Here is a 14,306-nt window from a genome sequence, read left to right on the forward strand (position 1 = left end):
AATGCTGCTTGGCCCCCAAATTGTTTAGAATCTGGAGTTTACTGTCTACTGGGAAAGTGGGATGGCATTGCGTGGATCCCACTTGTGCTGCTGTTCTAAGCAGGGAGCCTGGTTAATGTGTGATGCCCTCCTTTGGTGCTGTTTGGCTCTAGCACTCTTTGGAGTCTGGGGAGGTCTGGCCTTTAAAAAGCAAACTGCCATAGACACTGCTTTACCCAAAATTTTGGTTCACAGCCTTCATTGGCTTATCTATTGGAGCAAAGTAAAACCAGTAAGCTTGTATTGCTGTCTCTTGGCTAAGGTTCCAAGCTACTGTATTTTCATTTATATGTGTGTATACACATCTCGATGTGTTTATTTGTTTGTACACTTACTGTTATATGTTGTCTACCAAAACTGGCAGAGTCTAACACCTTTTAAAGGGTCTGAATAGGCAACATTTGTCATCTATTGTTTCTAAGGGCAGCCACTATGAGACTTCGAAAGAACCTTGGTTTTTCACAATCTTTTATGAACATTTCCTTTCTATTGATCTCAGGTCCTTAGAAAAAAACTCAATCAATTGTCAACCAGAAAATGTTTAAATTTACCTATAGCCTGGAACACTGCTCCCCATCCCCACAGTTTTCAAGTTGTCCTGCCTTTCTGAAACAAACCAACGTATTCATGTATTCCTTAATCATATTTGATTGATGTCTCATGCCTCCCTAAAACCTATAAAACCAAGCTGTACCCCAAGCACCTTGGGCACATGTTCTCAGGACCTCCTGAGAGCTAGGTCACAGGCCATGGCCACTCATATTTGGCTCAGAATAAATCTCTTCAAATATTTTACAGAGTTTGACTCTTTTCATCGACAGTAAAACAAGAAGTATTGTAAAAAATGCATCGGAAGTTTGGCAATTCTTTTTTTTTTTTGAGATGGAGTCTTGCTCTGTCGCCCAGGCTGGAGTGCAGTGGCATGATCTCGGCTCACTGCAAGCTCCGCCTCCTGGGTTCATGCCATTCTCCTGCCTCAGCCTCCTGAGTAGCTGGGACTATAGGCATGTGCCACCACATCTGGTTAATTTTTGTATTTTTAGTAGAGATGGGGTTTCACCATGTTAACCAGCATGGTCTCTATCTGCTGGCCTCGTGATCCAACTGCCTTGGTCTCCCAAAGTGCTAGGATTACAGGCATGAGCAACCGTGCCCGGCCTGGCAATTCTTTTTTAAATACAGTTAAGCATGAAGCTGGATTTAGTGCAAAGCCAAATCTCACATACATGCTTGTGTTGCTTCACACTATGTTTACTGTTTTGCATGGATAGTGCTGTAGTACTTATTGGCCATGTGTCTAAAGTGAATTTCTTAATTGCGCAGGCTGTATGAAAATATTGGTGAACTTAAGGATACTGAATTATGTGTCAGGATTAAAATATTCATTATGTGGGTTTTTGGGGGGTCCTAGGTAACACTGTAGCCTCCAGGGTAAATTGAGTAGGAAAATTTAGAGTTGGTTTTCTGTTTATTTGTTTTTGGCTTCTAGTTTTCATTCACTTGCTGTTTATTCTCCTCTAGCTTTGCTTGTGTATCCATATGTATAAAACTATGATTTTCTCTTTTTTTTTTTTAAGTTCCTAGTGGAAGGCTTTTATTTGGTTCTGTGAATAGTTATTTTGTTTCCCATGTATTTCTAGTAAGTCATCATTCATTCCACTTATCTGGAATTCCAAAGCTACCTTTGTCGGGCCCACAGGAATTAATGGAGCACATCAGCTTTCTATCTTTAAACTAACTTTTTGGATTTTAGGCTTCCTGATAATTTAAGTGTCTTGAGTATACTATCGTAAATAGAATTTAAGTCATATTTCTCTCTCTCTGCCTAATGTCTCCAAAATTTGCAAACTATTTGTGAATATTCTTAATTCATGGCCATGTGTTTGTTTGCATATGGTTAAGCAGGGTCGCTAGGACCACTCAGGGAGAGAGAACCCAGAAACCTGGCATGCCAGCAAAAGGGTAAGAGTTTCTTACTAGTCAGTCTTTGGCTTCTCTCTCTCTGTGCAAACTGGTTAAATATAAAGGAAAATTCACGGTTTATCTCCCCTGTAAAGTTTTAAATTAATTGGTTTAATAATAAAAGCTTAAGTCAAATATTTTGTCGGAAAAGTGAAAAATGTAATGACTTTTATTTAGTTCATGTGACTTGAGTAATCTTTGGGAAATAAAGACAGTTTTAAAGATTATTGGTAAAATACAAATGTCTTCAAAATGTAAACAAGTGGCCCAAATTATGTTCAAATATTGGGTTTGCTAAATGCTTGAAGGTCATAAGCTGCTTCTTTGGCTTTTGCAAATTGTTTAACTTGCCTGCTTTCCAGCTAGGTAAGGCCTGGGGACATGTGGAGTTGGCCACACTTCTAGCTATGCTGGAAATAGTCAAACCTTATGAAAACATAACTTACCAAGTTTTACTTTAAAATTCACCATTATAACATGCAATTAAGACTACTAGAGGCCGGGCGCGGTGGCTCAAGCCTGTAATCCCAGCACTTTGGGAGGCCGAGGTGGGCGGATCACGAGGTCAGGAGATCGAGACCATCCTGGCTAACCCGGTGAAACCCCGTCTCTACTAAAAAATACAAAAAGCTAGCCGGGCGAGGTGGCGGGCACCTGTAGTCCCAGCTACTCGGGAGGCTGAGGCAGGAGAATGGCGTGAACCCGGGAGGCAGAGCTTGCAGTGAGCTGAGATCCGGCCACTGCACTCCAGCCTGGGCGACAGAGCGAGACTCTGTCTCAAAAAAAAAAAAAAAAGAAAAGAAAAGAAAATACACTATAGCATAATAATCTACTGTTATAACATCAGCCCTCTTGCATGAGAAAGCTTTTATACAACCAGACACATGCATTGAAGATAACAATTGAATGAAATCCCTTTGTAAAATGTTTAAGTGGCCTGCCAGGTGACCAACTGAACCTGAAGCTTTAATTGTTTTCCCAGGAATATGGGATCAAACATTGGTTATAAACTATGTTAGTACTTTGTAAGTCACTACATCAATGTGTTCAATTTAGATCATTTTATCTTTTCCATGTTGAGTCATGGGATGCAGAACTCTTAATAATAAAAGCTTTAAGCATTCAGGAAGGACAAGGCGGCCATCCTGGTTCTCCATGAGGCCATGCTTAATTAACATTAGACTTATATTATCTTGGATACTAGTTGTTTTTCCAAATTAGGTACATAGCACGGACAAGAAAAAATTTTTTTGTGGTTTATAATAACTTAGTATAATAATCATATTTATAATTGATAGCATATACTTAGACATTAACATTTTAGAAATCCCATACAATTTTGTAACACATATTAGTATTATTCACAAAAATATAACCTAAAGAAGACTGAACATCATTTTTACAATACCCTGTACCTAAACATGTCAAATAATCCTGTTTACTATAGTGTATTTTCACCAGGTAAAAAAGCTTTTTATAGTTTAGATCTTCTGAGAACATCAGAGAAAGACTGTCCTTGCCATCCACACACAACAAAACTTCAGGACCTGGAACTTTGGGTTCATAATCTCAAAACTGTGAAGGGTCCCTCCATACTCTTGGAACTATATACCCATTGGAACCCTTGGGGTAAGGCTAACCAGGGAGGTTTCTCCCCAGAAGAGGATGGCATCCGTGATGTGAACAGCTTTTCCCAAGTTCACAGATTACAGCCTCCACTATCATGAAACTCTTATCTTTGAATATTTTCCCTTGCTTATGCCTCTATGAATAATAGAAGTGGAAAAGGGGTCTGTTTTGTGCACTTATGGGGTGTACTTTTATTCACGAAGGAGTTTGCAACCAGCCTTATACATGGAGAACCTTATACTTTGATGGATAAAGGACAAAGGCCCAATGTAGGTTTAAAAAAACTTTAATGGTACGTCATTATGGTCGCCTCATAATCAGTCAGAAACAAAACATTGGTTCATTTGTCTTAACCCACATCATGCGTTAAAGATAACATTGCCAGGAGGCCTTCACTCTTCTAGAAAGGCATCATTTATTAGGTCCTTTTTCCATGGTTTAAAGTAAAAGAAGTAAAAGAAGCAATGATTAGCAATATAATAATAATGGTTTAAAGTAAAAGAAGCAATGATTAGCAATATATCCCTCATGATAGGCTCTACAGCGAATTCTACTGTAAAGGCTACAGTTACACAACAGACTTTAAATTTTCTTGTGAAAGTTATGATAGAATTGGCTGAACAAAGACGTATCTGTGCAGCTGCTGGCACATGTGGCCTACGGAGAAACACATCAAATGAAGATTGTAGGAATTCAGTGCTAGCGGATTAACAAAGAAACTGCTTAGTTAAGTCATTCTTTGGTCTCTTTGATTTTAGGAGGTTTGGCTTGTGGGGACTTTGGGCAAGGAGCATACTCCAATTTCTTACTATTATCCTCCCAATAGTCACGTAATAGTCTTCCTGTTGGGCTGTATTCTCTCAAAGGTTTTAAATGCTTGCATGCAGCCATCTCTAGAATGTCATATGGTCTCTCTTTAGCTGGAATAACAGGAGCTGAAAGAAATATGTGACCATGAAGACACCATAACCTATGAATGATGGGCTAAGTAAGACCAGAAACCCAAAATGAGGGTAACAGAGAGTGGCACTAAGGCCCTAAGTTTTGGTCACATTCTCACTTAGGTGAGAATGTGACCAAGAAGGGGGAATTTTAAAATTTATTTATTTGTTTATTTGTTAATTTATTTATTTGTTTGTTTATTTATTTATTTTTGAGACGGAGTTTTGCTCTTGTTGCCCAGGCTGGGGTGCAATGGTACAATCTTAGTTCACTGCAACCTCCGCCTCCCAGGTTCAAGCAATTCTCCTGTTTCAGCCTTCTGAGTAGCTGGGATTACAGGCACCCGCCACTACGCCCGGCTAATTTTTGGTGTTTTTAGTAGAGGTGGGGTTTCACCATGTTGGCCAGGCTGGTCTCGAACTCCTGACCTCGAGTGATACACCAGCCTCAGCTTCCCAAGGTGCTGGGATTACAGGTGTGGGCCACCACGCCTGGCCAGGAATTTGTTAAACAAAATTCTGGGAGGCCATTGTTTTGGACGAAGCTCATGCACTAGGCCCCAACAAACCAAACCAAAATGGTGTCGCTTTTGCTAAGACTTTAAGGAAACACATAGATTCTAGAACAGACCAGGTTTTATTTTTTTCTCCTGCAAATCTCTGTAACAAACATTCTTGACAACATAGGTATCCACCCCCTGAAGTTCCCATTAAATCTTTTAACCAAATTCATTTCCTCTCGCATAGAGACCATCAAGCTTCAGATAAACATGCAACAAAGGTTCCAGCCAGTTGCAGGTGAAGACACTACCCCTGGCCATCAAGAAGCTACCCTGCCTCCACTATACAGAGCAGGCTGAGAGTTCCTTGATCCCCAATAGGTAGGGACTATGCCCCAAGCCAGCATGAAGCAGTTAAAGAAAAAAGAAGACCCTCTCTGCCTCCCATAAAGATTTATGGAGATCACCTCTCAGGGAAGAGATGAGGCAGGAAAATAGGGTCTGGAGGCAGGGAACATAAGGCCGATTCACACTTCAGCTGTAACAGGAAATGTCCTCTCCATAGGGCGCAGGCCAAGTAAAAGACTTTGTAACTTTACTTCATCCTCTTCATTTGCATAGGGCACACCCCCAAGTAACCAGTGGAATCCTCTAGAGGGTATTTAATATTCCCAAAATTCTATAACGGTGCCCTTGAGGCCCTATGCTTGGGCCCGCTCCCACACTGTGGAGTGTACTTTCATTTTCAATAAACCCCTTCATTCCTTCCTTGCTTTGTGCGTTTTGTCCAATTCTTTGTTCAAGACGCCAAGAACCTGGACATCCTCCACTGGTGACATTATCAGCCTCACTTTTCCTGCCCATCTGGACTCAGGAGGGTCGTGGTAGGTGGGGAGGGATGCTCCAGGTTCAGCATGGTTTTCTTCAGAGGCAGCAGGGAGCTGTGGGCCTGGAGCCCACTGCTGGACTCCACTGCTGGACCCCAACACACTCCACCCCGTTTCTAACCAGCCCTTGTCAAGGTCCTGTAGCTTAAGTCATTGGCTTATGGCACCAAAGTGTATTTTTAAATTCTTACTGACCCAAAACCAGTTTTGAATAAACAGGCAGTTCTCAGGGTGGTTAGCAGACACCCGCTCCACCCAGCAGCTGCTTAGTAATCACAAGCTACCTCCCATAAAGGGGGATCAGCCCCTGTTGCTGCCCCTATAGAAAGTTCCTTCTAGAACCCCTGCAATGGGAGGCCTGGTACACGCAGGACTCCAGGCTGTCCTTGAAGCTGATAACACAGGAAGCCGGGAGACAGGCAGTGAGCCAGAGGGGCAGGTGTGGAAGGGAGGGGTTCTTATCAGATAGTGTGAGAAAGCCTCAGAGCCAACAAGTCCCCTGTGGTTCCCAGAGGGGCCTGTGCCCTCTCTCCGCATCCTCTGAGCCGCACCCCTCTCTCTGGGGCTTCCTTGTGAAGTTCCCTGTACTCACCCAGGGTTGCATGGGATGTTTGCTGCAACCAGACAACCACCTGCAGGGCCAGGTCTACTCACCTACTGACACAGTAGAACGCAATCAGTCTGAAGATGTCCTCAAACACAAGAGCTGAGCCTTCCAGGTACAAAACTGGGGAGAGAGAAGAAGGGCCCTGGGTAAGGTAAGTATCCTGCCAAGGAAAAGGGGGGAAGGAGGTGGCAGGGACTGGTTGGGGGGGCATGTCTGCCACACTCATTCTGGGTCCCATGCTGGGCGGCATGTGGCTCCATACACATCAGCTGTCAACTGGACCTTAAGTGAGAAAGGTACTTCCTTGTCAATCCACTGAGATTTCAGAGGATTACCTATTTGTAATTAGTCCATTTTCACGCTGCTGATAAAGACATACCCGGGCCAGGCGCAGTGGCTCATGTGTGTAATCCCAGCACCGTGGGAGGCCGAGGTGGGCAAATCACAAGATCAGGAGTTCAAGACCAGCCTGGCCAACATGGTGAAACCTGTCTCTACTAAAAACACAAAAAATTAGCCACGTGTGTTGCCTATAATCCCAGCTACTTGGGAGGCTGAGGCAGGAGAATCATTTGAACCTGGAAGGTGGAGGCTGCAGAGAGCCGAGACTGTACCACAGCATTCCAGCCTGGACAACAGAGTGAGACTCTGTCTCAAATAGAAAAAAAAAAAAAAAAAGACATACCGGAGACTGGATAATTTACTTAAAAAAAGAGCTTTAATGGACTCACAGTTTTACGTGGCTGGTGAGGCCTCATAATTATGGTGGAAGGCAAAAGGCACATCTTAATGGTACAGACAGAGAATGACAGCCAAGCAAAAGGGGTTTCCCCTTATAAAGCCATCACATCTTGTGAGCCTTATTCACTACCAGGAGAACAGTATGGGGGAAACTGCCTCTGTGATTCAATTATCTCCCACCAGGTCCCTCCCACAACACGTGGGAATTATGGGAGCTGTCATCCAAGATGAGATTTGGGTGAGGACACAGCCAGACCGTATCACTATCAGGACAGCTGGTGTTAATATACAGTCATCATTTTGGACAAAAAAACACAGAAGGTTCTAGACTGTAAATGCAGAATTAAACATTCAATAGATCACAGTCATCTCAAGCAACAGTCTCAGAACTTGGCAACTGTGAGGTCCAGGAGAGGCCAGGAGGAAGGGCGTTGCCCAATTCTGCCTCAGCCTCCAGGAGGAACATGGGTCTGGGGCACTGAAGTGGGGCCACTGGCCTGTCACCCGGATCTCCAGGGTCTCTCAGAACCTAACCTGATTGGCTGCGCGGCTCACCCAAGGGCGAGGGCTACCCTGATGTTTTACAGCTCTGACAAGGAAGAGGGATCAAAGCATTTGTTCAAAATCCATGCCAAGGTGGATGGGGCTCCTCGGAGGGGCAGGGTGCCAGGATGCCGCCGTCAGTGCCTGCAGCTGGGGCCAGACTGACCAGTGGAGAACACAGCACCATGCTCTGCCCTGCTTGGGAGAGCTAGGGCGAAGGAACCAGAGAGGCTCAGCAGGTTGTTGGAGGTCCCACTGTTCATCAGTGCCCTGCAGGCACCTGCCCCACAACTCCTGACTCATCCTCACACTCCCACACCCACGGTCATGCTCCCTGCACATGGGAGCCCCACACGAGTGCCCTCTGGCTCCAGAGGGGCCAAGAAACACGTGCATGTCCCACTGTGGTCCTGGTCTCCCGAGGTTCTAGTTTCCATGTGATGGAGAGGGGAGGCAGGACCCAGCTTCCAGGTCTGGCTCTGAGCCTGGAACGGACAATGAGGCCTCAGGTGTGCCCTTTCCCCGCTCACCTGTAAAGGGAAAGGAGTTCTTCCCTAAAGCCACACGCACACAGGTGACATCAGTTTGTAGTCCCGTTTTCAAAGCCCAGGACAGCACTCCACAGCATTAGAGGGCTGTGAGATGCTTATAGTGATACACAAACCAACGTGTTGTGTTCAATTAACCTCATTTTTATATTTGCCTTCTTTCTGCATATCAAACACTGTTCTTAACGGTTCACATAATTAAAAAAATATGTATTTGTCTATGGCAAGGAGATCATGGTTTCCCACTGGGATAGAGACAACATTTTAAAAGAGAATTTAAGTAAAATATTAACTAGATGGTGGTAGAGGAGGCATTTGGAGGATGCCTACAAATGACTTAAGTCTGAGAGACCCTGGCCGGTGGTGTTGGAATTCACAGGATGGCCCGGGCGGCCCAGTGCCACCTAGTGCCCACATGTGGTGCACTGCCGACTCCTTCCACAAGGGGCAGCACAGGCGTGGCCAAGGGAGGCTGGGGCCAAAAGACGTCCAGCAGCAGGGAGGGGAGACAGAGGCTCCATATATGAGATAGGAACGGAAGGAAAGACCTTCCTCCGGAATGCCTGGAGTGGGTTAGTGGTAATGCACACAAAAAGCCCAGCCTACATACCAGGCATACTCAACAATCAGTAGCTTTCCTTCCCATAGAGGGAAGGCCTGATCTTTGCAGAACACAGATAAACTTTGAAGATAAAATCAGTCACGCCCCCTTCTGGGCCCCCTGGCACTTTACGCAAAGCCCTGGACTCCCTTCCTGAAACAGCATCCCTACAAGGCTTTGGTACTTAGTCCACTAGATAATAGGTTAGCCGTTAGTGCAGGAACTAGGGCTTACTCGCTTTGGCAGCCAGGGCCCAACACGGTGCTATATGCAGAGGCCCAATTACTGTTTTACTGTTAAAACCCCAGATTTGTAAAATCATAAGCAATGCTTAAGACTCATGCTTGTTTCTTTGCAATGAAAGCTCTCCCCTGGCCCCAGCCCCCGCCCCTTCTGCCACCTTTCCATTCCTCACTATGCAAACCGCATCCCTTCACACCAAGGCCACACACGGGGAGGTCCTGCATGCTGGGGCAGGGTTTGGTCCATCTTTGAGTCTCCCTTAGTGTCTAGCACAGTGCATGGGAGATTGATGAATGTTTGCTGAAAGTCTGCCTGGGAAAGATACCCCAGAGGGGTAAAGGCCACAGGGGCATCATGGACAGGGTCTTGGACCACTTACCATGTGACTGATGGCCCTTCCCTCTAGGGCCCCAAAGGAACACCTCAGACTTGAGGAAGTCCCAACAAACAGCCTCCCACCTTTCTAGAACACAGGTGAGTGCAAACTGGCACAAGACAAACAATCCTTTGTTCTGATGGGTGGTGGGTTTAGCTTCTAGACTGTCCCCTGTCCTGTACCGCACTGGCCAGGTGTCTTGTGTGTGGGTTCCCAGGCCACGCCACCTGCACGTGAGCATGTTCCGAGGTTGTCGCTTCTCCTCTCTGTGCCTCAGTTTCTTCACCTATAAAACAGGTGATACGGTTTGGATCTGTGTCCCCACCCAAATCTCATGTGCAATTGTGATGCCCAGTGTTGGAGGTGGGACCTGGTGGGAGGTGATGGGATCATGAGGGTGGGTCCTTCATGAATGGTTTAGCTTAGTGCTGTTCTCTGATAGAGTTCTCATGAAATTTGCTTGTTTAAGAGTGTGTGGCACCTGCCCCCCACCTTGCTTTGCTCCCACCATGTGAGACACCTTGTTCCCCCTTTGCCTTCCATCATGACTGTAAGTTTCCTGAGGCCTCCTCAGAAGCTGAGCAGATGCCAGCATCATGCTTCCTGTACAGCCTGCAGAACTATAGCCAGTTAAACTTGTTTTCTTATAAATTACTCAATCTCTTTCTTTATAGCAATGCAAGAACAGACGAACACAACAGGGGTAGTAAAGTACCCACCTGTTGAGGATTGACTTGTGTTCCTGCAAAAGATATGTGAATGTGATACATGTGAATGCATGTGAATCTCTAATACATGTGAATGTGACCTTATTTGGAAATAGGGTCTTTGTAGATGTAACCAAGCTGACCTCATACTGCATTAGAGTGGGCCCTAAATCCAATGGCTGGTGTCCTTATCAGAAGGCCGCATGGGCTGGGTGAGACAGCTCACGCATGTAATCCAAGCACTTTGGGAGGCCGAGGCAGGTGGATCACCTAAGGTCAGGAGTTTGAGACCAGGCTGGCCAGCACTGTAAAATCTGTCTCTACTAGAAATAAAAAAATTAGCCAGGAGTGGTAGTGGGTGCTTCGGGAGGCATGAGAATCGCTTGAACCTGGGAGGCAGAGGTGAGATCGTGCCACTGCACTCCAGCCTGGAGGATAGAGCAAGACTCTGTCTCCCAAAAAAAAAGGCCATGTGAGGGCATGGGACACAGACCCAGAGAGGGGAATGCCATGGGGAGCTGGAGATGGAGATTGCAGTGATGTAAGGAACGCCAGCCAAGGAATGCCAGAGATTGGCAGCAACCACCGGAATCCAGGAGGGAGGCATGGAACAGATGCTTCTGGAGTCTCCAGAAGGAACCAAGCCTGTCCACACCTTGATTTCTGATTTCTGGCCTCCAGAACTGTGAGAGAATGAGTTTATGTTGTTCTAAGGCTCCCAATTTGTGTAATTTGCAGTGGCAGCCATAAGAAGCGACTACACCACCTCATAAACATCACTGTGAGCATGAAATAAATTATGCCATGGGAGTGGCTTGGAACAGTGCCCATGTGTTCAGTCAGTGGGGATATTACTGAACTGTCATTTTACACATGCAAGGCAATGTGGTGTGAGGCAGGGGTGCAGGGAAAGGGTTTTGCAGACCCAGTGGGTCTCATTTCCTATTGCTCCTCAACAGTAATCCTGTCTGTTGGCTGGGCTTTTTCTTCCCTCTCTCCTGTTTCTACAGTCCTCACTCCCAAATCCTTGCCTCTGCTCATGCTGTTTGTCCTGCACAGAGAATCCCTGCACCTCCAGAGTCCAGTTCTAGATCCACCTTCTACCCCAAAGCCTTCGTTTCCCAGGGATTCCACCCTCTCCCACCGGAAAGCCACACACAGGATGTGCTGCCCAAAATGCCCATCAGGGAAATGCCACCTGTGTGTTTTACTGTGAGTAAGAGGCAGGGGCTCTTGGACTATAGCCGGGGCAGGAACAGGTCTCACTTTTCCCTGTCCCCTGCACTGAGCCCAACACCATGCCTGCCACACAGTGAGGACCCGTAAAGAACAGCCGGGCAAAAGGGGCCTTCAGGTGTTAAGATCCAGAGTGGGCCAAATAAACAGAGACAGAAAGGATATTAGCGGTTGCTTAGGGCTGGGGTTAGGGGGAGATAGGGGGATGCTAGCTAAAGGGTATGGGTTTCACTCTTTCTTTCTTTTTTATAATGATAAACTATAAATAACACACAATTTAGCATTTTAATCATTTTTAAGTGTACAGTTCAGTGGCATTGAGTATATTCACGCTGTTATGCAACACAAGGTTTCTTTTTTGAGGGGATGAAATGTTCTTAATTGACTGTGATGATGGTTGCACAACTCTGTGATACACTAAAAGCCATTGAATTGTATGCCTTAAATTGCTGAATTGTATGATATTTAATACTTAAAAATTTTTTTTTCTGCACCAGTGCCTTGATCTTGGAAGATACTGAATACATTAAATAAACACATCTGAATAAAGCTGTTATCTAGTAAAAAGATACTGATACATTAAATAAACATATCTGAATAAAGCTGTTATTAAAACCAGAAACACACACACACACACACACACACACACACACACACAGAGACTGAATTTCACTTCCTGCATTCTGTTTTCCTGCGAGTTTTTATAATAAGCATATACAACTTCTGTAAGCGGAGACATAGTCAAGATTTTTCTCTAAAACCCATGGTTTCAAGTGTCCTCTCAGCTCATGCTGCTTTCGGTAGCAGCTCAAAACCCTACTAATACAGCTGACAAGCCCCCATGCCACCTACTGCCCAGGAGACCATGTCACCCATGAACCTGCCAAGACAGTTCTGACAGAGCCTCAGGCCATCCAGCACCTGCTTCTGCCCTGGGCAGGGAGCCCGCCAGCCTGCTCCTCCCAACAAAATTGCCAGCTCCAGCAGTTCCCAAGACTTGTCACACTGAGCACATTCTCCCATATCCCTCAGCAAAAGCCTCAGGGGAAACATACCAGACCCTGTCCAAACCTTCTCAAGAGGTGAAGTGTGAGAACAGGCACCAGACAGAACCCAGTGTGTTCCACGGTGACAGCAGGTGGCAACAATCAGACTCTGCCCTGGCTCAGAAGAAAGGAAACCTTTCACTGGTGACTCACCCGCAAGGCTGGGTCAGGGGCAGGTAGAGATGCTGGGTACATGCATGCCAGCCCAGCCCCTGGCACTCACAATCTCAACATCAAAACAGAACATCCATGAAGAACTGAAAGCGATTAGGTGTTTTTGTTTTTAAAGAGGTTCAGTTTTTCAGGAATGGAAAACTATATGTCACATGTTGTTACTTATAAGTGGGAGCTAAGCTATGAGGATGCAAAGGCATAAGAGTGATAGAATGGACTTTGGGGAGCAGGGTGGGAAAGCTGCGTGTGGGGTGAGGGATAAAAGAATACAAGTTGAGTATAGTGTACACTGCTTAGGTGATAGGTGCACCAAAGTCTCAGAAATCATCACTAAAGAGCTTATGTAACCAAAATCCACTTGTACCCCCAAATTAAAATACATTTTTTAAATGCAAGTTTTTTGTATAATTTAATAAACAACTTTAAAAATGCTAAGGAAGAGAGACTGGGCACAGTGGCTTACGCCTGTAATCCCAGCACTTTAGGAGGCTGAGGCAAGTGGATCACTTGCGGTCAGGAGTTCAAGACCAGCCTGGCCAATGTGATGAAACACTGTCTCTGCTAAAAATACAAAAATTAGCTGGGCGTTGTGGCAGGTGCCTGTAATCCCAGCTACTTGAGATGCTGAGGCAGGAGGATCATTTGAATCCAGGAGACAGAGGTTGTAGTGAGCCAAGATTGTACCACTGTTCTCTAGCTTGGGCAACAGAGTGAGACTCTGTCTCAAAAAAAAAAAAAAATTGCTAAAAAAGAGACAGAGAAATTCAGTTATATCATTCAGTAATGCAAATGAACTGTCAAGAGCAGAGACTGCATGTGCATCTTGTTTTGCACAGAACCCCCAGCATATACCATGGTGGTTGGTACATTGCCAGTTCTCAAATATTTATTTAATTGCATTAATAAAATAAATAACTGTATTCATATAAAATGGTTTATTTGGGAATGCTTATAGACTCACAAGAAGTTGCAAATAAATGAATAGGGAAGTCCTGTGTACCCTTCACCCAGTTCCCCCCAGTGGTAACACTGGTAATAATTAGAGCACAATGTCAAAACCTGGAAACTGACCTCGATGCAATCCCCAGATGCTATTCAGATGTCAGCAGTTTTATATGCACTCATTTGTGTGTGTGTGTGTTTGTACAGTATTAGGCAATTTTATTACATAGGTAGCTTTGCGCAGTCACTACAATCAAGATATTTAGTTCATTCAGCACCATAGAGCTCCCTTGTGCTATCCCTTCATAGCCACATCTAGCCCCTCCCCATCACTAGCCCTGACAACTAATCTGTTCCCATCTCTATGACCGTATTATTTCACGAATGTCATATAAGTTGAATCACAAAGTATATATCTTTTGGAGACTGGCTTTTATCAGTGTAACTTCCTTGTGGTTCATCCAAGTTGTCCCGTTAATCAATAGTTCATTGCCTTTTATTGCTGAGTAATATTCTGTAGCACAGATATACTATGGGTTTGCTTAGCCATTCATCCACTGAAGGACATTTGGATGGTTTCCAGC

At 45.0% G+C, this 14,306-nt stretch overlaps 1 protein-coding gene across 2 annotated transcripts in view; it reads right to left on the bottom strand.

Moving 5' to 3' along the window:
• Positions 1–14,306, bottom strand: part of RIN3 (Ras and Rab interactor 3) — a 184,307-nt gene that overhangs the window by 71,419 nt on the left and 98,582 nt on the right. For both annotated transcript variants that reach the window (XM_011949388.1, XM_011949389.1), the window contains one exon: positions 6,613–6,685. In XM_011949388.1, the coding sequence (XP_011804778.1) occupies positions 6,613–6,685 (73 nt within the window). The remainder of the gene's footprint in view (positions 1–6,612; positions 6,686–14,306) is intronic.

Source organism: Colobus angolensis, unplaced genomic scaffold (assembly GCF_000951035.1).
Source record: "Colobus angolensis palliatus isolate OR3802 unplaced genomic scaffold, Cang.pa_1.0 Scaffold3, whole genome shotgun sequence".
NCBI lineage: Eukaryota > Metazoa > Chordata > Mammalia > Primates > Cercopithecidae > Colobus > Colobus angolensis.